This window comes from Petaurus breviceps, unplaced genomic scaffold, assembly GCF_028583685.1.
Source record: "Petaurus breviceps papuanus isolate PSGF00001 unplaced genomic scaffold, PetGlider_PUasm1.0 178, whole genome shotgun sequence".
Taxonomy (NCBI): Eukaryota; Metazoa; Chordata; class Mammalia; order Diprotodontia; family Petauridae; genus Petaurus; species Petaurus breviceps.
The window spans coordinates 14,191,663-14,218,603 of NW_027185777.1; the positions used below are offsets into that span (position 1 = coordinate 14,191,663).

At 36.7% G+C, this 26,941-nt stretch overlaps 1 protein-coding gene across 2 annotated transcripts; it reads left to right on the top strand.

Moving 5' to 3' along the window:
* The first annotated feature begins 23,034 nt into the window (after window positions 1-23,034).
* On the top strand, window positions 23,035-26,941 carry COMMD3 (COMM domain containing 3). 2 transcript variants are annotated; one of them, XM_069086291.1, is made up of 8 exons: window positions 23,035-23,186; window positions 24,552-24,663; window positions 24,764-24,827; window positions 24,922-24,956; window positions 25,302-25,362; window positions 25,449-25,505; window positions 25,599-25,658; window positions 26,550-26,941. In XM_069086291.1, the coding sequence occupies exons 1-8, from the start codon at window positions 23,048-23,050 to the stop codon at window positions 26,607-26,609; spliced, it is 588 nt and encodes a 195-aa protein (XP_068942392.1). In that variant the 5' UTR covers window positions 23,035-23,047; the 3' UTR covers window positions 26,610-26,941. The 2 variants fall into 2 exon arrangements, with proteins under 2 accessions (XP_068942392.1, XP_068942393.1); XM_069086292.1 differs by lacking the exon at window positions 25,599-25,658.

The window sequence follows — 26,941 nt, forward strand, 5'->3', positions numbered from 1 at the left end:
CTTCCTTCCTTCCTTCCTTCCTTCCTTCCTTCCTTCCTTCCTTCCTTTCAATTTTTTAAGGAGGCAATTGGGAGTTAAGTGATTTGCCTAGAGTCACACAGCTAGTAAGTGTCTGCAACCAGATTTGAACTTAGGTCCCTCTGACTCCAGGGTCAGTGCTCTATTCACCACACCACCTAGCTGCCCCCCATTACTTTCCTTTGAATATTTCTGACCACTCCCTGCTCTTCCCCTTGATAGAGCATCCTCTTTCCCCTACACTGATCTTGAGAGTTCCAAAGGGTTCTTGGTTCTTTCCTTTACTTGGGAAACTTTTCCACATTTAGTTTCCAATACTGTCTATATTTCATTTCAAATTCATCATATTTCAAAATATTATCTTTGCCATACAAACTGGCTTCTAGTTCCATCTCTAAAATTCCTATTAGTGATACTATTATTCTTCTAATACCCCAGACCAGAAAAATTGGAATCATCCTTGACCATTCTTTCTTTTTGCCCACTATTATCCAGTCTATCATGTACTCTTTGTTCCTTTATAACAGGGGTTCCTAACCATTTTGTGCATAAAATAAACTACATAGAATCACAGAGGAAATTACTGATATTAAAGTACAGTTATCATAATATCAAAAAATAGCAGCAAATTCACAGATCCCAGCTTAAAAGCCCTTGCTTTATATTTCTCAAGTTCTTCCTTTTCCTCTCTGTGCTCACCACTATCATTTAAGCTCAGACTCCTATCATCTGCCTTTAATATTCTGACCTTCAATCTATCCTGCATCTGACTCAGAGTAATTTTTCTCATTTCTTCAAATGTCCTAACTGTTCTCATTTTCTTCACTTCCTTGCTCAACTAAAAAAATACCATGGCTCCCTATTTCCTGTGGCTTCAAGTGTCAAATCTTCTGCTTGGCTCCGAAGACTCTTTGAAGTTAGCTCTCTAACCTGTTTATACAGTCTTATCTTCCACTTTCAAATAGGTACACTCTCACCAGTTAAAAAGTTCTCTAAATATTCTATATTCAATTCTGTTCATGCTTCTATCAATCTCATCACCTGGAAGACGGACCTTTTCTTCATTTATTAAAGTCCTGCCCCTTCTTCAAAATCCATCTCAGATTCTTTCTCCACTCTCCTGACTATTCCAGTCAAGCCAGCAAGTATTTTAAATGCTATGTGCCATGTATGTATTTGGGGTGTATGGGGGGTATTCAGGGAGGAATATGAATCTCTGATGTGAGGGCACTGAGCCCTTTTCAGGGCTGCTCATCCATCTTGGGTGTCCCCCTTCAGCTAACACTTACCTGTGGCTCCAAAAAGCTGTGGCATGTCCTGTGGCCATCCCTGTAAACCATCTCTTTAGATGGGCTACACCAGGTTGAGGGTAACGCAGAGGTCTCAAATCTGTCAGTGCGTTAGGAGAGTATTTACCCCAAGCATGTGAAGACTGGGTAGATGAGAACAATTTCTTCCAATGGCCATGAAGGCAGCTGAAGCAGGTTCTGTGGAGTGCTTAGAGCTTGGTCAGGCATTGAAGATGCCAAGGTCATCTACTGCATCATGGATCATTGCCAGTCATCTTGCCTTTCTTCCTGCCACTGGATTTCAATGACCCAGGAAGAGAGAATGAGACTGACAGCAGTACAACTTTAACTTACTCAAATTCAATTCACACATTATCCCATGATGCTATTGATCCAATTCAAATCTGAAGGGTGAACAAGAATAATTGTGCTAAGCACCGAGGATACAGAGAGAGGCAAAACAGTCCCTTCCTTCAAGGAGTTCACAATATAATGGAAAGAGACGATATGTAGACAACTATGTACAAACAGGACATATTCAGCAGAAACTGGGAGTAGTGCTGGAAGGAAGACACTAGAATTTAACAGGATCAAGAAAGACTTCTTGCCAAAGGGAGGATTTTATCTGGGATCTAAAGAAAGCCAGGAGGTGAAGATGAGGACCGAGGTGATCCCAGGCACGGAGAACAGCCAGTGAAAATGTAGAGCAGGGAGAAGGCCAATGGCCACTGTATCCTTCTTGTTTATTATCTATTTTTCTTACAGCAGAGCCAATTAAACCTTCCTTTGTTTATGAAGTTCAATAAATTATGACCATCTCATTTTGTCACAACATTAAACCTGAATTAACAGGGTACCAGCTCCAGGTCTACCCCTAACACCTTGAGAATTTGCATTACAAAATAGCTTATTGCCATGGAGATTGGGCTTTTTGGCATTAAAAGTATATGTGTTGGTAAAATGCATCAATACTTGAATAGTCCAGGATTTCATCAGTTCAAGAACTTGCCCCATAGACACTACTTCTTAGGAGATGATCTCCCTGAGGTGTTATCACTGACAAATTGATCCTTTGGCCAGTCATCTTTCTGTGGGGGAGCTGTTAGAAATTCGACTGGAGGGTGGCTAGGTGGTGCAGTGAGTAGAGCACCGGCCCTGGAGTCAGGAGGACCTGAGTTCAAATTTGATCTCAGATATTTAACACACAAAAAACTAGCCATGTGACCTTGGGCAAGTCACTTAACCCCAATTGCCCTACCTTCCCCCCTCCAAAAAAGAAAAAAAAAGAAATTCAACCGGGCCAATTCTTGGGTGACAAAAATATAGATTCCTAGATCTCTCCCCTGATTGAAACCTTTCCACTTGATAGAATCCATTAAAGTTTGAATTCCGCTGGCGTAGACTTTCAGAATTCTGGCTGATTTCTCTACCCTGATGTGGCATGAGAGAGTAGGACTTTAGTAGAGACACAAATAAAATGTAATATGAAAAAGCATCATTTGTTTCCCTTCCTACCCTTTTGTGCCTTGTCCTAGATGTCTGCCTATCTTTCATTTTGTTTTAGTTGTAACTCTGGATTATCCCTTCTCTGGGGAACTTTCTTCTAAAGAAAGATGTCCCTCCTAACTATAATCAACAGTGTGATTAGCAGCTAAGAAAGTTGCTCTGATCTCAGGCCGTATTTACAAGCAGAGATTCCAAGAACAAGGAAGTGATAATCCTACTGTATTTCACCTTGGCCAGACCAACAGCTGTTCCATTTTGGGCACTGAAAATGGAATGTGATCACTACAAAATACATGTGGAGAAAGATGTTATCACCTCCTGAGAGAGAACTAATAAATAGAAATATGCATTGTATAGTTTTATATACACACATATATACACATACACATGTACACATAGATATCTATATCTGTGTCAAATGATGGCCTTCTCTAGTGTGGGGGAGTGGAAGGAGAGAGAGGTTTAGAACTTAAGTTTAGACTTAAGTTTAGAACTTAAAATGTAACAAAAAACAAAATAAAGAAACAATAAAAAGAAACAAAACAAAAAATCAAATTCATAAGGTGACACAAATAGGAAAATTTTGTTACTACCATATTAAAATGACTATATATGCTCAAAAAACTGTACATGGTTTTGCATATACTTTGATGCTTTTTGATGTCTCAACATAGTTTTTTTTGATGGTTTTGCATACAATCTTCTTGCTCTTTATAAACTGAAATTTTCATATTATTATAAAAATCATTATTATTAATGGTTATTATATTATTTGATTGTTATATTATTTGATTATAATCATTATCATAAAAACCAAAAAATGTTTAAAGTTTCTCAAAAGATTTTCCCAGCCTATATACTATATCATACCAATGTATAGAAGTTAACACTATGTCTATGTTGTTTCATGGGACTGCGATGGACAAGAGAAGGATTTAAACCTTTAAAATAATAATGAAAGCTAACATTAATATAAAAAAGGGAATGTGATGCAGTGGGATAGACAAACTTAGAATCAGAGATCTGCTACTTAATGTAACTGAGTCTTTAGCCAAGTCACTTAACATTTCTAAGTTTCAGTTTCCTGAGTTTAAAAATGCTAGGTGGTACAGTGAATAGAGCAACAGCCCTGGAGTCAGGAGGACCTGAGTTCAAATGTGGCTTCGGACACTTAACATTTACTAGCTGTGTGAACTTGGGCAAGTCACTTAACCCAATTGCCCTGCCTTCCCCCCTCCAAAAAAAAAAAAAAGCAAAACAAACAAAAAAATTAAGTCATTGGCCAGTCATATGTTACCAGAGTGGGTGATTCCATCCCCTGGGAGGGAGGGTGCTGGAACAATGCTGGAGGGTAGTAGTAGCCTTGGATGCAATTGGGGGGCATTGAATAAAAATAAGGGTTAACCTAACCTAACCTCAGGGGAGTGCTGAGTAATTTTTTTAAAGGGAGCAGTAGGTTAAATAAGTTTGGGAACCTCATGATCTCTAAGACCCCTTTTAACTTAAGATATACTATTCTTTGAGTATTATAGACCCCTCTCCCAAAGCCACCTTGCTATGTCACTTATCAGGGTGCCAGGAGTTTAGGGTATATCTTCTTCCCCCATTTTGCCAAATCCTCATTAATTGGATTATACAAATGGATTTCTCTTCAAAGATATAACTAGAACATTTTCATAGATGTCTCTTTCCTATACCACCTCAGTCTCTAGGCAAGCAGGATTAAACCTTTGATCCCACCAAGTTTATTTTTAAATGCAAAATGGTTGATTGTTGTTCTTCATTGCCAAAGAGAACCAAAATGACATCACTGTGCTAGAGTCAAGTTACAATGTGTCCAGCTATGGTTGATCAGACCAGTACAAGCTCAAGATGTTCTACCCCAGGTCAGGCACAAATAGTCCATGTGAACATTTGGGATGAGCATCTCTCATTTCTTTTGAGCTACTTCAATTCTGCTTTGCTCATAGAGCATAGCCCCTTCTCTGATGTGGGCACACCATGCTCAGCAGTCCTGTGTCAGTGTCTCCCATGTCACACAATCAATTTCAAAGTTCTTAAGAGACACCTTGAGAGTGTCTTATATTTGCTTCTTCTGACCACCATGCGAGCACTTGCCCTGTGTGAGTTCTTCATAAAATAGTCTTTTTGGCAAGCAAAGGTTTTACATTCGAACAATGCGACCAGCCCATTGGAGTTGTGCTTTCTGCAGTAGAGTTTGAATGCTTGGAAGTGCTATCCCAGTCACCAGTGGGGTGAAGCAAGACTGTGTGCTCCCATGCTTTTTAGAATGATATTTTCAGCCATGTTGTCCAACACCATCATAGAGGACAAACACAGCATCAAGGTCACCTACCACATAAATGGTAAGTTCTTCAACTTGAAAAGGCTACATGCCAAGACCAAAGTGAAGGTAGTGTTGGTGCACGATTTTCTGTTTGCAGATGATTATGCACTCAATGAAGCTGAGATGCAACAAAGTATGGATTGATTCTCTGCTGCTTGTGCTAATTTTGGCCTAATAACACCAGAAAAGCGCAGGTACTCCATCAGCTAGCACCACACTGTGCACACGTGAAACCATCCATTACAGCAAATGGAGAAGTTTTAAATGCTGTGGGAAAATTCACTGTACTTGGTAGTGTACTTTCCTGGGATGTGTACATTGATTATGACTTTAACTCACTCATTGCCAGAACTATCTCAGTGTTTGGGAGGCTCTGAAAGTGTGGGAGAGAAAAGGTATTAGACTGACTACCAAACTGAAGGTCCACAGAACCGTGGTGCTGACCTCATTGTTGTATGTCTGTGAAACCTGGACAGTCTATCAGCGCCATTCCAGGAAATGGAATCACTTCCATTTGAATTGTCTTAAGATGATTTTGAAGATCACCTGGCAGGATAAGGTACCAGACTGAGGTCCTTTCTCAAAATGCAGAAAAGCTGCTAAATGAGTCCCTCTGTTGGACTGGAGTCCTAGGGGTCACTCCGAAAGATAACTCAGTTCTCCTTGGGTCCTCAACTGGACTGGCAGCAATACCAGTCTCGATTCTGACTTCCAGATTCCAGTGGCGCATTCTCCAGACCAAGTCAGAGACTTTACTCCCTCCATCTAGTGTGGAAAAGACAATTTGAAAAGGTCAGGGATAGAGGCCCGTTTCTCAGGGACCATATAGCCTTAGAGGGGAAGAAGATATGAAGAGAGGTCTTTCCCCTTATAACATACTTGTTCATCAGATGTCATGACAGAAGTACCATGCTGTCTCTCATGATGTTGCCTCAGATTTGAATAGAGCAAAGAGATAACCTCAAGCTAACTCATGACTTTTTCAAGATGCTGACATTTCCAGCTATGCACCCAATTAAGAAAAGTTCCTGCCAGGCACATGGTTAGCCAATCAGAACCAGTTTCAAATAGTACATCTATGTTCCACAGTCTCTCCAACACACTTCCCTTACCTGTCCACCATGCTGTACTAGAAGAAACTCCACAGTGACTTTCATGGGGGCCATCATCTGAGGCACTTTGTGCATTCTCCCAATCCTCATTACATATGATTTTAGGAAGAACATCAGTAACAAAGGTGGGGGGAATGTAATATTGAAACTACACAAGTTCATGCAATATGAGAATCAATTGAAAGAACTGTAGGTTTTTAGCCTGGAGAAGGAAAGGCTTGGGGTACAGGAGGTAGAGGGGATGATGTGACAATTGTATTCAAGTATTCAAAGGTCTGCTATGTGAATAAAGGCTAAGAATTGTTCTTTGGGATCCTGGAGAGCAAAACAAGTAGCAATGGGTGCAAGTAGCAAAGAAGTAAATTTAGGATTGCTCTAAGGAAAGACTCCTTAATAATTAGAGTGATCACAAGCTGAAATAGGTTTCTTTGGAAGGTAAGGAGTTCCCTCTTATTATAGGTCTTTAAGGATGGATAACCACTTGTCAGATATATTGTAGAGAGCATTGGTTTGGTTGTTTTTTCAGGTATAGGTGGAAGGACATTGATGTCCTCTCCAAACTATCAAATTCCATGGTTCTATTTATGGGACTCCTAATGAACACCCACTTTGTTCTAGCCAAATATAAGGTCATTAAAGATGGAAACTATTTCACTTTTTATCCTAAACACTTCTGCATAGTATGCACTTCATGTTTACATGTCACTGAATAATCACAGCATTGAGAAGCAACATGTCATAGAGGACAGAGGTCTGGTCTTAGAGTCAGGAAGATCTGGGTTCAAGTCTTGGTTCTGATGCATACTAGCTGTGTGATCATGGGCAAGTCATTTAATTTCTCAGTGCTCCAGCCAATTCTTTAAATTTTTAAGATATAAATGAGACCATTATCTGCATCAGTGGAATATTTTCACCATGAGGAGATCCCTTCATTGATAAATCAACAGATCTAGACATCCCACTAAAAAATCATTAATGACTTCCACTTCTCCACATTAATTTTAGAACTGAAAAGGAACGAAGAAATCCTCTGCCCCAGTAACTGTGTTTTCATGAACCTCTGCAGTTCCACAGACTAGACAAAAATTTTCCACTGAGGAAAAAAAACAACTTGTGATGGTAGATGAGCTCATCTTGGGGTGGAGTTGGGGCAGGTGGGCATCATGGCATATGATTCCATTGTTAATTTCAGACAAAGTAATTGCTAAGCATGGGTACCAGTTGGGGATGAGACTGAATTGAGGTTAGCCAAGCCATGTGGTACTAAATGGGATTTCTACTGCCTGAAACATCAATGTGTTTACATGGTACAACAAAGTTCAAAATATTTGATAAATGGAAACACAAAGAGACATAATTTTCATAGGTGGAGGGGGAAGACAATTTTTCAAATCTCATCTCTGAGTCACAGATGCCTTTTTCCAGGCTCTAGTAGTAAAAAGAGTTTGTGGGCTGGCATGGCTGCTTCTTCTCATCCTCACTCACCTGACCTTCCTTCCAAACTCTAGCACATGTAAATTTGGACCTTAAGGAAGAATGGATCAGTAGAGAAAGAGCTGCTATCACCTTTGTCTCTGGAGTTATTTAAGACTCTTGCTTCATGGTCTAAAACTGGACATGAAAGTTTCAGGCACTGTTCAGGAGTCCATAGTTACCCAATAATTTTTTTGGAGATCTCTCTGGAGCTCCTATTTCTTCCTGATCACCCAGTGAGGTTTCTGTTACTATACTTATCCTTGGATATATTCAGCAAGTCTTCATTCTCTGCTAAGAGCCTCCTGCCTTTTCATACTTTTCTTTTGTCTTCTTCTCTCTCTGGGATTCACTGCTGACTCAACTCCTCAGGACATTCTCTACCTTGCCATAGATAGTTCTTCACACTGGAAACTCATCTCACTCCTACACTACTTCTCATATTGGAAGTACTCAGGCCTCATCTTCTGATTGACTGTTCTCAGAAATTTCCATTTAAGAAAGCCCAGGCCAAATATATCTTTATTATTCTCCCATCTGTTCTACTGACCTATCACTAGAGCACTTTCTCTACCATTTCCCCATGCCAAGTATTTTCTCCCCTGCCCCCCACTTTTCCTGCCTTCTTTTATGTATTGTTTTCTTCTACTAGCATCTAAGCCTCTTGAGGGCAGGGACTGTATTTCTGTTTATATTTGTATTCCCAGCACTTAACACAATGTCTGGTTGATATTGTTGACTGACCCTCACATTCCTTCAATACTTTCTTTAATTACTTGTTTCACATTCTTTCTGCTATCCTGCCATTTCCATTAGATTTCTCTTAGGGATGGCAACAATTCCTAAGCCTATATAGATCTTAGATTTCATAGAATAGTCTTAATTTCCAATAATCTGTCACTTTCACAAATCAGGGGGATATCCTTTTTTAAGACCACATGTCCCAATTTTTCTTTTAGAAAGTATAGTTGCTATATCTTTGGGCTGCCTTAAGAGATTTGGGAAGGAAATTTGATTGGAAAGAGTCTTGATAAGGTATTTGTATTTTCAGCTACTGTCAACCTCCTCCTGTAAGGGAGCCTAGAGGGAAAAGAACTTGTTTCTTTCCATTTCCACACTATGGATGAACACTATATGTGTCCTTGTCCTTTTGTAATATGGGACTGACCAATTTGTCCAGTTCTTTTGAATATGCATAGAGTGCCATTTTTGTAATTCTGCACCTGGAAAAGATTCCATCAAGAGTCAGGATGACATGTAATGAAAGTGACTTGAAGAAATTTGTATCATGTGCAGACTTCTGTAACCGGTTCTGGTCTATTAACCAAGTGGTGAAAACACACATAATTGATTGCCTACAATTACATAGTTGGAACTGGAAGTGCATTCAAAAAGGCACTAGTCAAGCAGAGCATCAACCTCTTTTCCCCCTATGTTTCTTCCTGGATGATGCCATATGATGAGAGAAGAGTGACAATGTTATAAGGAGAAAGATCTTCGTATTTTGCTATTCAAGATGACATGTCACCTAGGTCCTTTTTATATTAGTATTATGCTTTTGTTTTAGGAGAAGGAGAATGGAGAAGAAAATCAGAAATTGTCACCTGTGTGACAATCAATTTAATTTTTAGTCTTTCTTTTTAAAAGACTTAACCTAGGGCGGCTAGGTGGTACAGTGAGTAGAGTGCCGGCCCTGGAGTCAGGAGGATCTGAGTTCAGATCTGGCCTCAGACACTTAGCACACACAGAAAAAAAAACCTAGCCATGTGACCTTGGGCAAGTTACTTAACCCAATTGCCCTCCAAAAAGCAAATAAAATAAAATAAAAGGCTTAACCTAGGCAGCTGTTTGTTGATTTTTCTAGTTAAAAATAGTTGCTAGTTTTATTAATCCATTCAATGGTATTTTATTTTCAATTTTATTAATATTGTTTTTAGTTTTTCATAATTTATACTTCATTACTAGTTGGGGATCTTTTTGTTCAAGTTTTTAAAATTGCAATTTGTTGAGTTGTTTTTCCTCTTTTTTGATGAAAGCATTTACAATAAAATCTTTTCCTTTCAGAACCATTTTATCTGTATGCTCCAAGTTTTTGTATGCTATCTAATTGTTGCCATTTCCTTTGATGAGTTTTCTATTGTTTCTATAATTTGTTCTTTGTCTTCACTAGTTCTTTCAAATTATGATATCTAATTACTTTTATTTTTATTTAAGTTTCTGCTCTTTATTACATATAATTTTATTGTGATCAACAGATGATATGTTTAGTATTTTTCTTCTACATTTTTGGCAAGGCCTTTATGCCCTCAAATATGATCAACTTTCGAAAAAAGTGCCATGTACAACTGAGTAGTATGTAAATTCCTTTCTCTTCTCCTTCAGTAAACATCAGTATTTGATTCAATATAGATGATTCAGTGATAATCTATTATCTCTACGTTTTCTAAAGTTTTATTCAGATCCTTAACTTATTTATCCACTGGTTATATTTGTCAAAGTATGAAGGAGTACATTATGATCTCTCACTATTACAATTTTTCTATCTATTTCTCCACCAAATTTGTTTAACTTTTACTTGAAATATTTGGTTGTTATTTTGCTAGGTAGATGGTACCTTTAATCAAAATGTAATTTCTTTGTTTATTCCTTTATATCTCATTTATATTTTCGGTAGTATTATCTGAAATCATGATTGCTACCCCTACTTTTCTGAGTTCAGTTGAAGAATAATAGATTTTTCTCTGGCCCTTCATTTTACCTCTATCTGAATCTTTGTGTTTTGAGTGTGTGTTTTTTAAACAACATATTGTCAGATTCTGCTTTCTAATCCATTCTACTATACTCTTAAGTTTTCTAGATGAGTTCATCCCATTCACAGGTATGATTGTAAAATTAGTATTTCTCTCTATCCCACCCTGTTGTACATTTCCCCCTCTTTTCTCTCACCTCTCTCTTTTCAAATTGGAAGATAGTGATAGAGGAAATTTGCCTGACTCGTGCAAATTTATAAATAAACAGGATATTTCCTCTCTGTTGTAGCCCTTTTTAAAATTATGAGCTTTGAGAGATCAGGAAAGTCACTGAGGAAGTCTTATAACAGAGTCCATTCTGGGTTTTGCAACAATACAGTCTAATAACCATGCTAAGGGAAGCAACCTTTGAGACCTATGCCAGAGATAGCAGAGATGAGGACAGAAACAAAAAGGCATTTGGAAATTACCTTGGTTTATATTGCCATGTAGAAAATTACAGTTAGTCTGAGTCTATTCTTCCTAGGAACCAAGGAGTATAAGGAAGAATGTGAGGTGTTAAGGGAAATATTTGTACTTATTACATCTTAGAAGGAAATATCTAATTGTAAAAGCTAATTGATATCAAATTAAACTAGTGGCTAATAGTGAGGGTAATGTACCCAGATTGGGTTCTCAAATCAGTAGAAGTGGAGACAAACCAATCATTCAGTGATACTCCCAGATGTAGTTAGCCTCACATTGGGGGAATACCTACTACAATTATTTTCCACTGACCCCATGACAAAGTCTGACTGGTACTAAAACTAATGAGGTTTCTTAGAGTATTCCTTTTCCATGATCTGCTTAAGGGATTTTAAATGACAACACTTGATAAAGATAAAAGAGGTTATTCTCTCCTGGAAATTATTTCTTAAGTGTAACAATATTCCATAGTATCTATAGTATATTACAAACAAGGAGTTACAAAGTCTTGAGTAAAAGGAGTCATCCAAGACACATGTGAGTGAAAAAGAAGATGGGTTTATTATGTAGTGAGAATGATGATAAATGATGGGTAGTCTGTGTGTTCCACTGGTATCCTTTCAATGTCACAAGAAAACAAGGAAGGTCCCCAGCATATTGAGCTGACCCCTGGGCAACTTTATAGGAGCATGTGGAAAAGAATTATAGAGATGAATAGGCATGGTAGGGTTCTTCATCTTGGGGAGAGAATATTAACATTGAAGAGTATTTGAATTTAAGTATGAGATTCATTTGATTGTTTGAGGTTATTAAAAATAATTCACCTTATGTTATCTGGCATATTAGCAGAATATATTTGTCATTTTAAAAGATTTTACTACTAGAGTTTTTTTTTTTTTTGAAATGAAGAATTATACCGCTGGGGCAGCTAGGTGGTGCAGTGAATAGAGCAAGAATCCTGGAGTCAGGAGGACCTGAGTTCAAATGTGACCTCAGACATTTGACACACTTGTTGTATTGACCTTTGGCAAGTCACTTAACCCCAATTGCTTTGCCTTCCTCCCTCCAAAAAAAAAAAAGAATTATACTTCTATGAAAGATCAGCCAATCATTAATTTATTCATTTTAACAGATAAAGAAATTAAGACCAAGATACCTTAAGCAATTGGTCCAAGGTCACAAAGTCAGTTTATGATAGAGTTGAAACTATAGACTTAATTGTCTCTTGACTTCTTTTCAGTTAACACACTATCATAGAACCATAAGGACCTTGACAGGTCACTAAATCCATCAGCATAACTCACCAACTCAGCTGATATGATAGAATCCCAACTACCCCAAAATAATATAAATCCAATCTGTCTTTAGAAACTTAGAGTTTACAAGTCTGTTAACTATATAGATATTTCACCTTAAAGCCCTAAAGTGGTCTGTTATTACAGTTATAGAAACAGTCAGATGGACTTGGAGGCAAGAAGGTTTGGGTTCGAATTCCACCTCTAAGTAAGATCATAGGTTTGGAGGTAGAAAGTATCTTAGAGGCCACTGAATCTAACTTTGTCATTTTATAATTGAGGGAACCAAGGCACAGTCACATAGCTAATAATTGACTGAAACATGATTTAAACTTAGCTTTCCTAATTCCAAGTCAAATGCTCTTTTCAATGTACCATGCTGTCTTATTAGTTCTGTGACCATGAGCAAGATACTTAAATCTCCCTAAACTTGTTTCCTCAATGGTAAGGTAGGTATAAAAATATCCATTAAGCATTTTTGCCTTCATAACATCTCTTGCCTTCAACACTTTTCCACTCATGCAGCTCTCACCTTAGTTCAGGACCCAATCACATCTCACTTAGATTACTGCAATAGCCTCCTAATAGGTTTCTCTGCCTCAAATCTTTAACCACTAATAGTCCTGCCTACATAATACCATTGAAGGAATTTTCCTTAACTGCAGATCTGACCATGCAGATCTGACTCCTACAAAATAAATTTGGGTTATTTCCTATTGCCTCTTGATAAAATAGGAACTCCTCTATTTATCTTTAAAAGTCTTATACAATTTAGCTCCAAGCTACCTTTCCAGACTCAGGGGATTTTATGCTCCCTGCTGCCTTCTGCTATCCAGCCAGATTGGCTTTCTTTACACACTCTCTCCTATCTCCTGTCTCCTATGACTTTCCTTCATGCTTCAAATGCACTTTGTTTTGGAGACAGTGTTTCATAGTCTCCCTCTTTTTTTAAGATGGAGCTCAGGCACAATCTTCTGCAGGATGCTTTTTCTGATCTTCCCAACTACTAGTGACCTCCCTCCTAATCATTGTGTATTTTGTTGCTTTGTATGTAATTGCATTTATTAACTTTATACTTGTCCTGCATGTATCTGTATATGTACTTGTTGTCCCCCCCCCCAATGTAATGTAACTTTCTTGTTAGGAGAGATTCTTTCATTTTTTCCTTTCTCTTCCTTCCTTCCTTCCTTCCTTCCTTCCTTCCTCCCTTCCTCTTTCTTTCTTTCTTTCTTTCTTTCTTTCTTTCTTTCTTTCTTTCTTTCTTTCTTTCTTTCTTTCTTTCTTTCTCCCTTTCTTTCTCTCTTTCTTTCTTTCTTTCATTCTATATGTGTAGAAAGAGCAAAATAAAAGTAATCACCAGAAAGGCATGCGTGAGGAATAAAAGATAGACTGGTTGTGAAACAGAAACCAGGGATAAATGAAGGGTCAGCCCACATATTCCACAGTATCCACACAGTGAAAGTCCTTAGGATGTTGGGTGGATTCCTTGTGGAGAATTTATGGCAAGACATGGACAAAAGTCATATAGGACAGTCAAGCATAGATGGGCTACAAATTGTGTTACTGGAGGGAGTGCTGACATCTATAAGGTCACAAATCCATTCAAGTGTCAAAGTATCTCCCTCACAGGGTGTCTGGGAAGCTTAAATGATAAAATGGTTGTAAAGTGCTTTGCAAACTTTAAAATGCTATATAAATGTCAGTTGTGATTAAAACACCTTAGAGATTTGCTTTTTTTTCTCAAACCAATTGAGTTTGGGTGTAAAGGTATAGTAGTATTTTCACTAATAACTTTTAAATATCTTCCCATTTTCGTCATTGTCTTTTGAGCTATTTACAACTTGGATTATCAAAATGAGGGCGACAGATGTTTCTTCCACACGTGAAATAGATGCAATACAGACACAAAAATTCCTGAGCATCTAAGAATCTCCTATTAGAATATCGCTATCTACTTTTTTCTCTCGTGTCACTGATTTGCCATAATCTACATTCATTAATATAAATAATTTTCCATGAATAAAAAATGAGATATAAAAGCATTTAAAAAGAACATTGAGGATATATTTTCTTCTTTGGAGGAAAAAAAAGGTAGACCGTTGATTCACTGAATCACCTCTTTTTTCCCATTATTACAATGATAGTTTCCTTTTTATAAGACAGGAAAAATTCTATTTAACTCTTAAAGCCCCCAATTCTCTTATTACTTCAGGATTAACCTTACTTTGCAAAGAATAGAAGACTTCTTTTAAAAATTATGACAAAAACTATAAATATTGAATCTTCCAGACATAAAAATGAAAACCTACTCTAGTGAACTAAGTAGGGTAGTGAACAAAATTTAAATTATATATGAATTATTTTGCTGTGAAATGCAGTAAACTAGTAAAGCTTAAAACTGTGTTAAGCCTTTTGAGATGTTGTATGATGAAAATTAATGCAATAAATAAACCTTTAAGATCTGCAACTAGTTAAATTTGAGGAAAACTAGAGTTGAAAATCATATATTTCACAGATTCTATAAGAATACTTAGTTATGTAAGGTTATCATAGTACTTATGGAAATTAGCATTACAGAATTTATTTTATAGCAAGTTTATATAAATTTCCTAATTTATCTTAAAATATACTTTGATGTGGAGATAGAAAATATCTCTCCATCTGTTAAACTATTTTGCTCTTTTTAATGTAAGGTCTTTGTTATAGGAACTGATGACCCATTTTATCCTATTTTAAAACAATACTCTGTAAATCTGTCTTTGAAATCTTATATTTTCTAAAACAATTATTCATAGGAACGCTCAAATATCTTTTATATATGATTGTTTCCACCTGAAGATGCTATACTTTGATTCCAATACAACAAATCCTACTGTTTATTTTTCTGGTTTTGTCACATCAGGCTGGAATTATGTATACCTTGTATAAGAATTATAGAGTTTTGCATGAAATACTGGTGAAACTTCTATGTAAAAGATTGTAAAACAAACATGCTAGGAGTCACCTTTCAAAAGTGTAAAAAATTCAATTTACTATTTCTGCTTATACTTTGTTTAAAGAGTCATTTAATAAAATGAGAGTACTCTAAGCAAACCATGCTTCAGGAGTAAAATGATTTAGCCCTTTTAGTCTTTAATACCAGTCTTCTGATGATTTTTTAAAACCATACACAAAGAATAAAGTATCCTACTTTATGGCCTGCTAGAATGTTGACTGGAAAAATTATTCCTCTTCTATAGTCACCCTCAATTTTAATATGACAGACTATCATTATAATAGCCTCTATGATTATACTAGTAATCATAGGAAGTATTAGTTGCTAAATCCACCAATCAAAAAGTTGTGACCTGAGAAACTTCAGTGAAAGAGGATTATAAATGAAGTAAACAGAAGGTCAATGTCAAGAAGCTACTTTGAAAATGCTTCTTTCAGTCCTTGAAAGTATTTTAATAATCAGTCTAAAGAATTCCTCAAGCCTCTAAAAACAGTATATGATTTATATTTCTATTAGAACTATCAGTCATCAGGCAGGGATTACTTTTATATTTCTCTATATGGGCAATATTAGCAAGAAGGCTTCTTCGGAAAGAAAATTTGTTTACTCTGTATAGAAACACCTATAAAATAAAAGCAAGATCACTGTATTAATTCCCTTTACCTGAAAATTATTTTGGTTTTCATTTTACAAATAGTATTTTCACTTAAAGCCAGAATTTTTATCCCCCCAAATCTTCTTTCCTCTGTTGCTGTTTACTACTACATTTATATAATAGGCCTCATTTAAAATTTTGTATCATTCTGAAGTTACTTTATAAATATATTTTTAAAAATAGGAAATCTATGTACTTTTTACTGTTTTCTTTCTAACTACATTTTCCTCTATCCTCTTTCTCTTCTCCAAATTTCTGCTTGGATGCAGTCCACAACTACATGGCACCAATTTAATTGAGGTTGAGAAATTAATTGTAACATGAGTTTGGGTTAGGAATACAGTCTAAATAGCTCAGCCATCTTTTCTTTATGCATAACACATAGCACAAAAGGAAAGGAAATGTATTGTTAATCAAGCTTGTTGAGTGATTTAGCAAAATTGATAACTAAGGTCCCAGGTTTGCTACTTTACCATCTCAAGTAATCAAATAATTCATCATGCTTCCTTTCACAATAAACTTGAATCATTATTTATTCATTATAGTATTAAATTGAAATAATTTTACAGAATCTAGATGAAGACCACTGTACTGCCTGAAATATTTATTCATATGTAGACATTAAAGTAATTAACTTATAAGTAACAGTTCAAAATGTTACCTTTTGACCAATTACATTTTTCTGTGCTATACTTTATAATGCTCACAACAAAAGCCTTAAAAAAACCACACATAGATGAGGTTAATAAATAACCTTAAATGGAAGGATTTTGCTTATTATTTGTATAATTGCCTTCACAGTTGCTGATGCAATTGTCTTACATAGACCTACCCAAAGAATGAAAAAGCTAATTAAGGCAAATCTTCAGGTAATGTTGAAAATGACCAAAGCCATTAACATATGGCTGAATCTGTAAAGAAAAAAATGAAGTGGAGAGTCGGGTAATTATTTAATTGAGAAAACAAATCAGGCTTTGAATCCAGAATTATCCATAAAATTGCCTCAAGTTTACACCTCAGTCCAACTATATAGACACAAACTATATGCCTGATAAAAACATAATAGCCAAGACTTATATACTTTCTCTATCTGATTTGCCAAATGAGCTCTTAGAAGGCATATTTTTGAAATGCTAAATTTAGTTTAAGTTCAGTTAAGTAAAAAGCACAACTACTATCACTTAAATTGATGAGTATTAGCAATGCATACAATTAAAATTACCCCAGTTATACAATGTAACTTATTTGAATATCTTAGTAATACCAAAAACATCTCATTTCAGAAATGAATATGGATGAAATTTCTTTTCATAAGTCCTTTTCAAAGCATTCGTCTATTCCAATTATCTGGGTTCATCCTTAAAAATGCTCCTTTTGCCTTTTTGGTTTAAGCTCCCATTTTATTTTGTAAGATTGCATTGTTTGAAGTAATATGAATTTGGTTTGCTTCATAGATGAAAAATGAAATTCTAAAAGTGTTATTTAGTCAGGTAGCTGTTTAAAATATGAGCATCTTATTATAATTCACACTTTTACATGAATATTTTCAACCTATAAATAAAATGTCATTGTTCACTCTTCTTCTGGAACTAGTATTAGATGAGTCAGTTAAATTTCTTGACAAAAATTCCTCTTTTTTGTGACATACAGAATACAGTGACATTCACTTTTAGAAAGGGATTCCATACCCAAAAGAAGAGAATCTAACCTTTGTCATTTTGTACTTTCAAGTTCAAAATAAGAGTTCAAGACCACTTAGAAACTAGGCCTATTACTCCATTTGGAACATTAGTTTGAATTTAGAATAGCCAAAAAGAGTAGTTTGTTCTAGCAAAGGAGTATTACTTAAAGTATTGGCTTAAATCTTATGGAATGTTTGTGTATTAGTGTCAGTAATTTGTGTTATAAAATATATTTAAATGCATTTCAATGGTACCATGTGTGCCTGTATAAAAATACAACTTTTACTTGGAGAAGTCCTGCTATGACAGATCAAAGGATCAGTTTGTCTGTGTTTTCCCAAGGAGAAAGAAGTAGAAAGTTAGAATAGTTACTAGAAGAATTTAAGCAGCAGCAACCAACTTTCAATCAAGGAGGAACTTTTTTTTTTTTAATGTCTCACGGGTCTCTTTGTAGCAATAGAACTCATTGGATTGTCTTGCAAATCTGAATGTACTTCTTTTCATCTGTATCATCATAAGATTTCAGGAATAAACTGTTTTGACTAAACACAAAAATAAACATTAAAATGTAGCTTTCCCAATGTACATATATATATGTATGTATATATATATATATTTCAATTTAAATATAAAGTATTTTCACTTAATTTGTAAATACAAAAAAATTCCAAGGCATAAAATTTGACTTGCTCTTTGTCCATTCTATTCAATATGTTGTATTAACAGTCTTAACTTTACCTTTTTTTTCTCTTTTGATGCCACATTTTTTTTAATTTGCCCTCTTCCTTTGTTGTATCTTTTTGTAACTTTCTCATCTTATATTCACCTTTTTATAAAAATTTCCTTGATATTTGTTACTTTATATTAGTGATATTATCACTTCATATGAGGAGGTTAAAGCTCAAAAGGGACCCAAATCTCTTTTACCCCAGTTTAAGATCACAAGATTCCAGTCAATTAGGTTGTGAATTTATTGTGTGAAATCAGATGCTTTTCTTCAAAGAATTCTGGTATATTTCTTCTTCCTAAAGTAGTTTGAGTATATCAAAAGTGAAGCTCTGAATGGCAGATGATTTTTTGATATGTGCAAAATTCATTTTCCAACTAAAGATTTGTCAGATGAATTACAGTGCCAAGGTAAAAGTTCCAAAAATAACAATTAATATGATGAGCAGTGTTTTGGTTCCCTTAATTTTTTAATCACCAAATGCTCTTGCTAACAAAGTAAATCCCAAACAATTCAGCCAGCCTAACTCATATTTGACAGCATTACCCTGATGACAGTCCCCAAATTCATTCTTAAGGGATATCATATATTTTCCCACAGATCCCTAGAGAATGGAATTCCTGTCTGAAATGGTCTATCAAAGTCACAGTTGGCTGATCTTCAGGGAATGATATATGATTTACCTTTTTAAAGTGATTTTTCCTAATGGGATTATATTTTAACATTTCAAGGCTAATGAGTTTTAAAACACATGCTTTTGCTTATTGTTTTCCTAGTTTTTTTTAATGTGTTCATGTTTAAATATTCTATGATAATTTGATTCTATGAAGGCTGCAGTTTTTAAAATGACTACTGGAGAAATAATTCCTTAAGAGTATATTTTATTATGAAATCTCATTGGTTTAAGAAAAGTAATATTAACTTAAATGCTATAAATGTATGCATAATAAATGAATTTTTCTAAAATTTTTGGGGCAGTACTTTAGTTCTCTCTTTCCCATGAAGAATTCTGTAATTCTTGGTAAAATTATTTGACTTTTACTTCTCTATAGATTAGAGCCCAAAGTGCATTTCAATAATTTTGAACTCTATAGAAAAATCAATATACAGGAGGAATATGGCTCTGTGACAATATACAAACTAGAGTGTATATTTTAATCCTTTACTCATGCTAATTGTAAAGCAATTACAACCAGAAAAGTATTCGTACTTAGATTATACATATGAACTGTTCTTTAATATGTATCTGTCTTCTTAAATATGTATCTATATACATGTTTAGTTTAGTTTAGATGTGTTTGTTTCTCCTTTTTTCATTTCTACCTTTGTTAATTTGACAATAAATGTTGCTATTTCCAAATAAGACCCATTAAGCATATGGTTAAAATTTTGCAAGGTCCTATTTTTGAAACAGTTATATCCCATCACAATAGATTTCATAAGAAAAATATTTCCCTGCTCCAGTGTATGACCTACTAATTTTAAGAGCATATGCAACAATAAAAGAAATGTACTATTGTCTTAGGTAGCTTTTCAATGGAATTTGATCTATTTTGTCAAAAGCCCATGAATAAAGCAACTAACTATTCACCCCAATTCTATCTTTTTTGGGGGTAGGGGTGAGGTGGGAATTACAATTAGCTTCACAATATTAAATTGTGCTTGCATACATGATAATATGGACTTCCAAATTCCTACAAGCAGTAGAGGAAAAGTAGAGAAAAAGCAGATTGATTGGAAAGATATTTCTTAGATTTAAGCATCTGTCAATTAGATCATTAGTAATGGAAAGAAAAAAAAATTTGTATTTTAAATTTCATTAGAAAAGACGTCTGTAAATTTTTGAAGTTAGTTTGCTAACAGGTAATACATGGCCTTTCTTTTATTTCCTTCTAACTAGACAAAAGGCCCAATACTCATGAATGAGGATGACTTATGAATTAATACTAAATTTGTATTAAAACAACTAACACCCATGTAATGTTTACTAACATTTCATCATACCCATAAATGATTATCTATGTAAACAAAGGGTCACTTAAAAATTAACCCAATTCACAAAATTTGAAACTTCTATGGATGCCACTGAAATCTTCAAAACAAGGCATAATTTTCTTGAGAATTATGAGAATAAAGCAAGAGATGAATTTAGAAAGTCTAGACTAAGAGCTTTAAAACAGAGTTTTATGTTCATATAACAAAATAAAGAATGTAACAATGAGGCCTCTGGGAACAGGTTTCCAAATAGATTCCATAAAAGCACTGGCCTATTTCTAAAGCACATCAGTAGAGAGTGATGGGTTATTTTCTAAGAAATTCTAAAGTTACCACTCAGAAGATATATTTAAGTTACATTTTAGAACATTGTTTAGAACATAGGAATCTTAAATACCTTTCAGAACTTTCAATAAGAAAACCAAATATTTATCAGCATTGTCTACCTTAAAGCCTTTCATTGCAAGTTCTTGCATGTTATGATAAAAAGATAGCAACATTGATTCTTTTAGTAAAGAAGGCAATTTAAATTGGTAGGCTATTTTTAAATCATTGAAGTGAAAAGAGGGCCTCTTAGATCAAAATTATTTTTACTATCAGCCTTAGAGCAATTTAAAAAATTAATAACATTCCCATTGACAGATTTTCATTGAGAGCAAATAAGAAAAAGCATTCCTCCTCTCACCCCTTTCAGAATTGCTTCATAGGTAATTTTTTTGAGTACATGAATAAATTGGGTGGGTGGAGGTGTCTTGATGTAATGATACACAAGAGTACCTTATATCTGGATAACTGCCCATTTTAATGAACCTGTTTCTGCAGTGGTTATTTGCTCCCCAAAACTTATTCTATGTTTACATAATCTGTTATCCTCTCATGCTTCAAAGGAACACTGGACAAAAAGCTCCATATAGTAGAGAGATGCAGAGAAAACATCCTTATTCAAATCTGTGTGAGCCAGACCTGGAAATTCTAGTAGCATTTGGGCCTAAATCACGAATACATTTAGGCAGAAAAGGACACATATACAGTGGCAGAAAGTACTTGTATATATGGGAGAAAGGTTAAAATGTTAGCTGTTATATAAGCTATCATTCTTGACTTTCATGCCTACAAACCCTCGTTCATTTGATCTTATTTATCTCTCACTGTATAACTGTAACAATATCTAGGGCATAGAGAAATGAAACTTTTTAAAGACAACAAATTGAGAAATGCTTAAATCGCCAGTTCAGATTCTACTGCCAGTACTAACGGGCAATACTTTTGTTGGGAAACAAAGTGTTTTTCTAATATAAATAAGCTGAGTTCAGTATTATTTGACATGTACATAGTCTTTGCCTCCAAAATATACCTGATATATTGTTAATATTTAAGATCCTAGCTTTGGCACTTGAAATTCCATGTTGTAATCTAAGTCATTTTCCCTCACTGTACATGTAAGAGATAGGTAGATAGAAGGGCAGGAAAAGACAAATACAGAGAAAAAGAACCAGAAAGAGACCTAGAAAAAGACAGACAGAACCAGAGAGAAGCAGAGAGACAGAGAGACAGAGCCACAGAGACAGAGAGCTACAGACAAAGAGAGAGTTAAGAGACAGAGAAGAAGGAGAGTAGTGAGGCAGAATAAATCTGGGGTCAAGGTACCAATAATGTTGGGGGGTGGGGGAGGTGACAATGGATATTTCCTAAAGAATTTGGGAAGAAATCTCCTAAACGTCTCACCAATACAAGAGTCTTTTTTGAAGTGAATAGTCAATGCCTACTTTTTTCAGACCTGAATCATTCCTTTTAGGGTGACCTATACTTATCCAATTTGCAAGTCTGTCGTTGAAGTTCAACTGTACACTACAGCTTCTTAAAATGTTGGATTCATTTTTAAAAATGTAACAGGCAAATGGAAACAAATACTCGTGGCCAAGTATAATTTACTACTAAGTCTACTGCAAATATTTCTCGTCCTGAACTGAAGGACCCCAACCCCTTTCCCGAGGATCTACAATGTTACCTGATAGTTCTTTTAAGTTCAAAATTGTCTAAGTCGGATTACTTTACATTCTTATTTTTTTTTAATTACTTTTGAGTTCTGGGCCAGGAATGGAAAGCTTGACATGCAAAAGCAGCTCTGCTTGAAAGCAGCAGTTCAAGCAGGCTGGTGGCAAGGAGCTCCTCTCCAGACCCCCGGCAGCGTCCACCTATCTGCAGAGCTGCGGGCCAACAATTAAAGGAGAACAATGTCCGGAGCTCGAGACAGCAGCGCAAAATGGTTAAATCTGTGAGCTGCTTTTCAAAGCTTCGCCCGAGCCTCGGGGAAGACGCTCGAGTCCCGGCCCACAGAGTCATGAATAATGCATTAAAGCCAATTGCTGGAGCGCAGAGTGCTCGCAAAAAATCACCGACGCAGGAATAATCAGCGGCTTTGTTCCCGCCAGGGCCGTTCGGGAGCTGGAGCGTCGCCGGGCCGACCCCCTGGCCCGAGGCTCCCCGGGCCGGGCCAGCGCAGACGGGCTCGGAGCCCGCGGGGTAGCCCGGCACGGCCGGGCAACGGCCCTCGCCAAAGTTCGGGAGGCGTCCACGCGTGGCGTTCCCCGGCCCGGCTTCCGAGGCCAGCCTGGCCACCGCCCCCTCCTCCCTTGGCCGCCGCCGCCGCCGCCGCTCGAGCGGCTCGTGGGCGGGATCAGCTGAGCCGCCGGCGCGTGTCACGTGGTGCGCGTGTCGAAGGTCACTCGGCGCTCACAATGGAGCTCTCCGAGTATGTGCAGAGAGGCTGCCAGATGCTGGCCGATCCCGGCTGCTTCGACCTCGCCGCCTTCGCGCTTCTCCTGCGGGCGGCCTTCCGGAGCCTGCTGGAAGCCCGGGCCGATGAGGCCGTGCTAGGTAAGCCTCTGGCCTCCGAGCCGGCCCGGCACGGCCCGGCCCCAGGGGGCCGGCGAGGAGCTGGAGCGAGGCAGGCAGCCAGCGGGCGCCCGAAGCGGAGGCGCCGGGGCCGGGAGCTGCCTCCGGCCCCCTCCGGGCCGGCCCGAGCCCGGGCCCCCGAGCCTGCGCCGCGCCGACCTCGGCTTGGCACCTGCCCTCAACCAATGACTTCTGCGCCTGGCGCCGCGTCCCCTCCCGGGCTCTTTGTTCCGGTGCAAAAAAGCTCTTGCGTCCAAGGGTCGTCTGTGGCCTAAAAGAGCTGGGGGCGAAGCTGAGGCTGTTTGACAGTTGGCTTCATCGGGTCGGCTCCCTGCTCTTCAGGACCTCGGGCTGAGCTGAAGAGCTCCTGGATCTAGGCACAGAAAGAGTTCAAAGAGGAGACCCGGGGAGGGAGAATGTTTCCTAAGCAGATAGACACACTGGCCGGGTTGGGATTGACCTGCCCGGGGCAGGGCATCCTGCAGGCTTCTGTAGACGAGCCTGTACGGTTTCGTTTTAGTCTGTTGCACATGATCTCCGAGTCTAGGAACAACTCCTAGTTTACAGTTCTTTTTACAGCAGTAGGGACTCAGGAGGTGAACCTCCTTCAAGAACCCTGCCTAGGATTGCGGGACTGCAGTACCTACCTGTTCTGTTGGGGGCTGGTGTGAAGCAGGTGATTTTAGGTAGTGGCATAAATGCAAAGGATGCTGGGGGAGGGGGATACGGAAGGCTGTCTATTTTGCACTGTTTTCCTGAGCTTTTGATTAATCATCTGTTTGAAAAAAAAGTACGAAAGCTGAAATTGATCAAAGAAATACATTAATGTGTCTTTGAGTTGTAAGTCTACAAATACACACAGCCACCAAAACCTAACTTATATTAATATGCTCTGGGGGAATTGTTTTAAATTAGGAGCTCCCCTCCCCCTTTTTAAAACAATGTTCATAAAATACGGTATTAAATTTTTTTTTTCCAAAGGGAAGGCTCGTAGATTTTCTGATCACTCAACACATCTTAGTGTTTCCCTTTTTCCAGTGACCACTGTAGAAATGAACTTTCCTCTATATAACTTTTTGTTGTTCTTCAATAAGGAAATTAAAGCAGAAGAAAGTAAGGAGTTATTTAATTGAAACTAGTCAATAGCAATAATCATAAAGTTGTTTTACTGCTTTGCAGTTGACCTTGCCTCCTCTTATTTCTCTGAATTTACTTCCCTATATGTTGCATTATTTTAAATAAACCTATTGATGATAAAAGGTTATTTTTCTGCCAAAATGGTGGTGCCTCTTTTAGAATGTATCATTGAAGATTTCATGTGTATCATCAGTAATTAATTTATTTTAGATCATCCAGACTTGAAACATATTGATCCTTTGGTATTAAAACACAGTCATGCTGCACTTGCAACTTGTATACTGGAGGCAGGAAAGCAGAAAGCTGACAAGTCAACTCTGAGGTATAGTTTATTTTACTTGCCATTTTCTTTTCGATAGGTGGGTTGTGTCCATTTGGAATCCATTGATTCCAAAACTAAACTTTGATTTTTCTTTCTTCAGCACGTGTCTAGAAGACTGTAAATTTGACAGAGAAAGAATAGAACTCTTTTGCACTGAATATCAGGTTATAGTAACATTCAACTTATTTTCATTACCAATTAGTAGTTTCTATTCTTATTAAGTTTGTTAAAGACATGTTTTCTTTTTTGTTTTAACAGAAAAATAAGAATTCTCTGGAAATACTCCTGGGAAGGTAGGTACTGGGTATGATATTAAACTGAGTTACTTTTCACTTGCTGGTGGGAGTGATCTCTTGGCTAGGCGAAACAAACACAGCACCAAAACAAAGATCTTGACCTAAAGAAAAAGGACTACAGGGCAAGTGAAACAATTGAACTTAAGTGAATGTTTATTAAGATAAAGTTCATTAAACATTTTTGCCACAAGTTGCCTTCTTCCTTAATTTTGTAACATTATGTTAAGTTTAATTATTTGAAACATACACATTAAAATTGGGACAATGGTTGACAATCATCCTTGTGTAAAGGAAAGACAAGTTTTTCTGGAAATACATGTAAAATATCATTGTACTTTGCAGTATTGGCAGATGTCCTCTCCTTATAACTGATGTTTCTTGGCGTTTGGAATATCAGATTAAGGTAATGGTTGGCATACTTTAGGAAAGGGTTTGTGAGAAGTTTTCCTAATTTTAATTGAGGGCTGATAAATGTGTTTGTTGTTTTAGACGAATCAACTTCACAGACTGTATCGACCATCATATTTGGTGACCTTAAATGTTGAGGTATTGTTCATATTTATTATTTTTTCCATTTATGTAGACCAATGAAGCTGAAAGCTTCTTTGTTTTACAAATTGACATTTCTCCCTTCCCCAGAACGAGGACTCTAGATCCCATCCTGACATTAGCTTTAATTGCACTATGGAGCAATTACAGGTATGGTATTTAAATTTATTTAGATGTTAGATATTTGAAAAAAAAACTTCAGCTATCAAAAAGTCAAACAGGAATTTGGTGAACAGGTGGGAAAACTTTTAAAAGTATAATTTAAAAAACTGACTTTCTTTTATTTGTAGGCCTGGAAACTGCCAATTTTTTTTAAACTTTGCTATGAAAATGCTGTTTCTATATTGCTTAGTCTCCTCTCTCTTACCCCCACATTTGCCTTTTATTCACAACTGATATTTGGGTGACAAAAGAAAGCAAAATTAAGTTGGATGCCCTGCACATTAGTTCCAAAAATTCTTTTGCATCTGCATAAACTTATTTAGAACCTTTTGTACACTGAGGGGAAAAGGAGCTAAAATGTTTTCCTAAAAACCAAGTGAAGATTGGGAAATGCAAAGGACACATTTCCCTATTCAAAGTCATGACAGTTTATTTTTTCCTCTTACTACTTGAGAAAATAAGATTCATTAGTTGAAAATTTGATGCAATTGACAGTTTTTCAAAGGCTTCTCAGACCGAATTGCTCTCTTAAAACCATTCATTAGATATTTATCTTTGGAGAAGATATATGCAGGACCATTTGTAAAAAAAACCAAAATCTCATCTTGATGTTCCTTACCATTCTATTAACTGTAGAAGATTCTTACTAAAAGCTTGTATTTCACTCCAAAAGCAGATAACCAATTTGGAGATGAACTCTTTTGGGGAAGTGAAGGTGCCTTTAAAAATATTCAACCGATAGTAATATGTTAAGTGTCCAGTGAATTTCGGACTTCGTTAGAAAGTGCTATTCCCGGCTCTCCTTTCCCCCCCTCCCATCTCCGATCCCAAATCTTTATGTTTCTATCCTAAAACTGTCACATTTTATACATATTTTAGGATTTAGTGGGAAAACTTAAAGATGCCGCTAAAAGCCTGGAAAGAGCATCTCAAATGTGATCGAAGGACGTTAACAATCTGCTAGGGTCAAGAGGAAAACCAGCGCTCCCCGGTCCTTCGGGCATGCCATTCATCCCGTCTGCAAGTCGAATCCCTTCTTTTTTAGGAGAATTTGTATTAATTTCGTCTTTTGAACGTGTGAAACTTATGAAAGCTGACTTTTTTTTACACTGTTACAATAGAAGTGAAGGCAGTAATACCGTTGTATTTTTTTTCTTCATTTATCCTGTCTTCATTTCCTCCACTGCCTCTCTCCCTTCCTCGTCGTTATTTCTTTACTTTTATCGAGTTATGTGCTCTAATAAATTGAGATACTCATGTTTACAACCGAA

What these genes read in the sequence shown, in the direction of transcription:
- COMMD3 (XM_069086291.1), top strand. Translation starts at nt 23,048, where the DNA reads ATGGAGCTCTCCGAGTATGTGCAGAGAGGCTGCCAGATGCTGGCCGAT. An exon ending in GCTGACAAGTCAACTCTGAG is followed by an intron (nt 24,664 to 24,763) that starts GTATAGTTTATT and finishes TTCTTTCTTCAG; the next exon opens with CACGTGTCTAGAAGACTGTA. An exon ending in CTGGAAATACTCCTGGGAAG is followed by an intron (nt 24,957 to 25,301) that starts GTAGGTACTGGG and finishes TGTACTTTGCAG; the next exon opens with TATTGGCAGATGTCCTCTCC.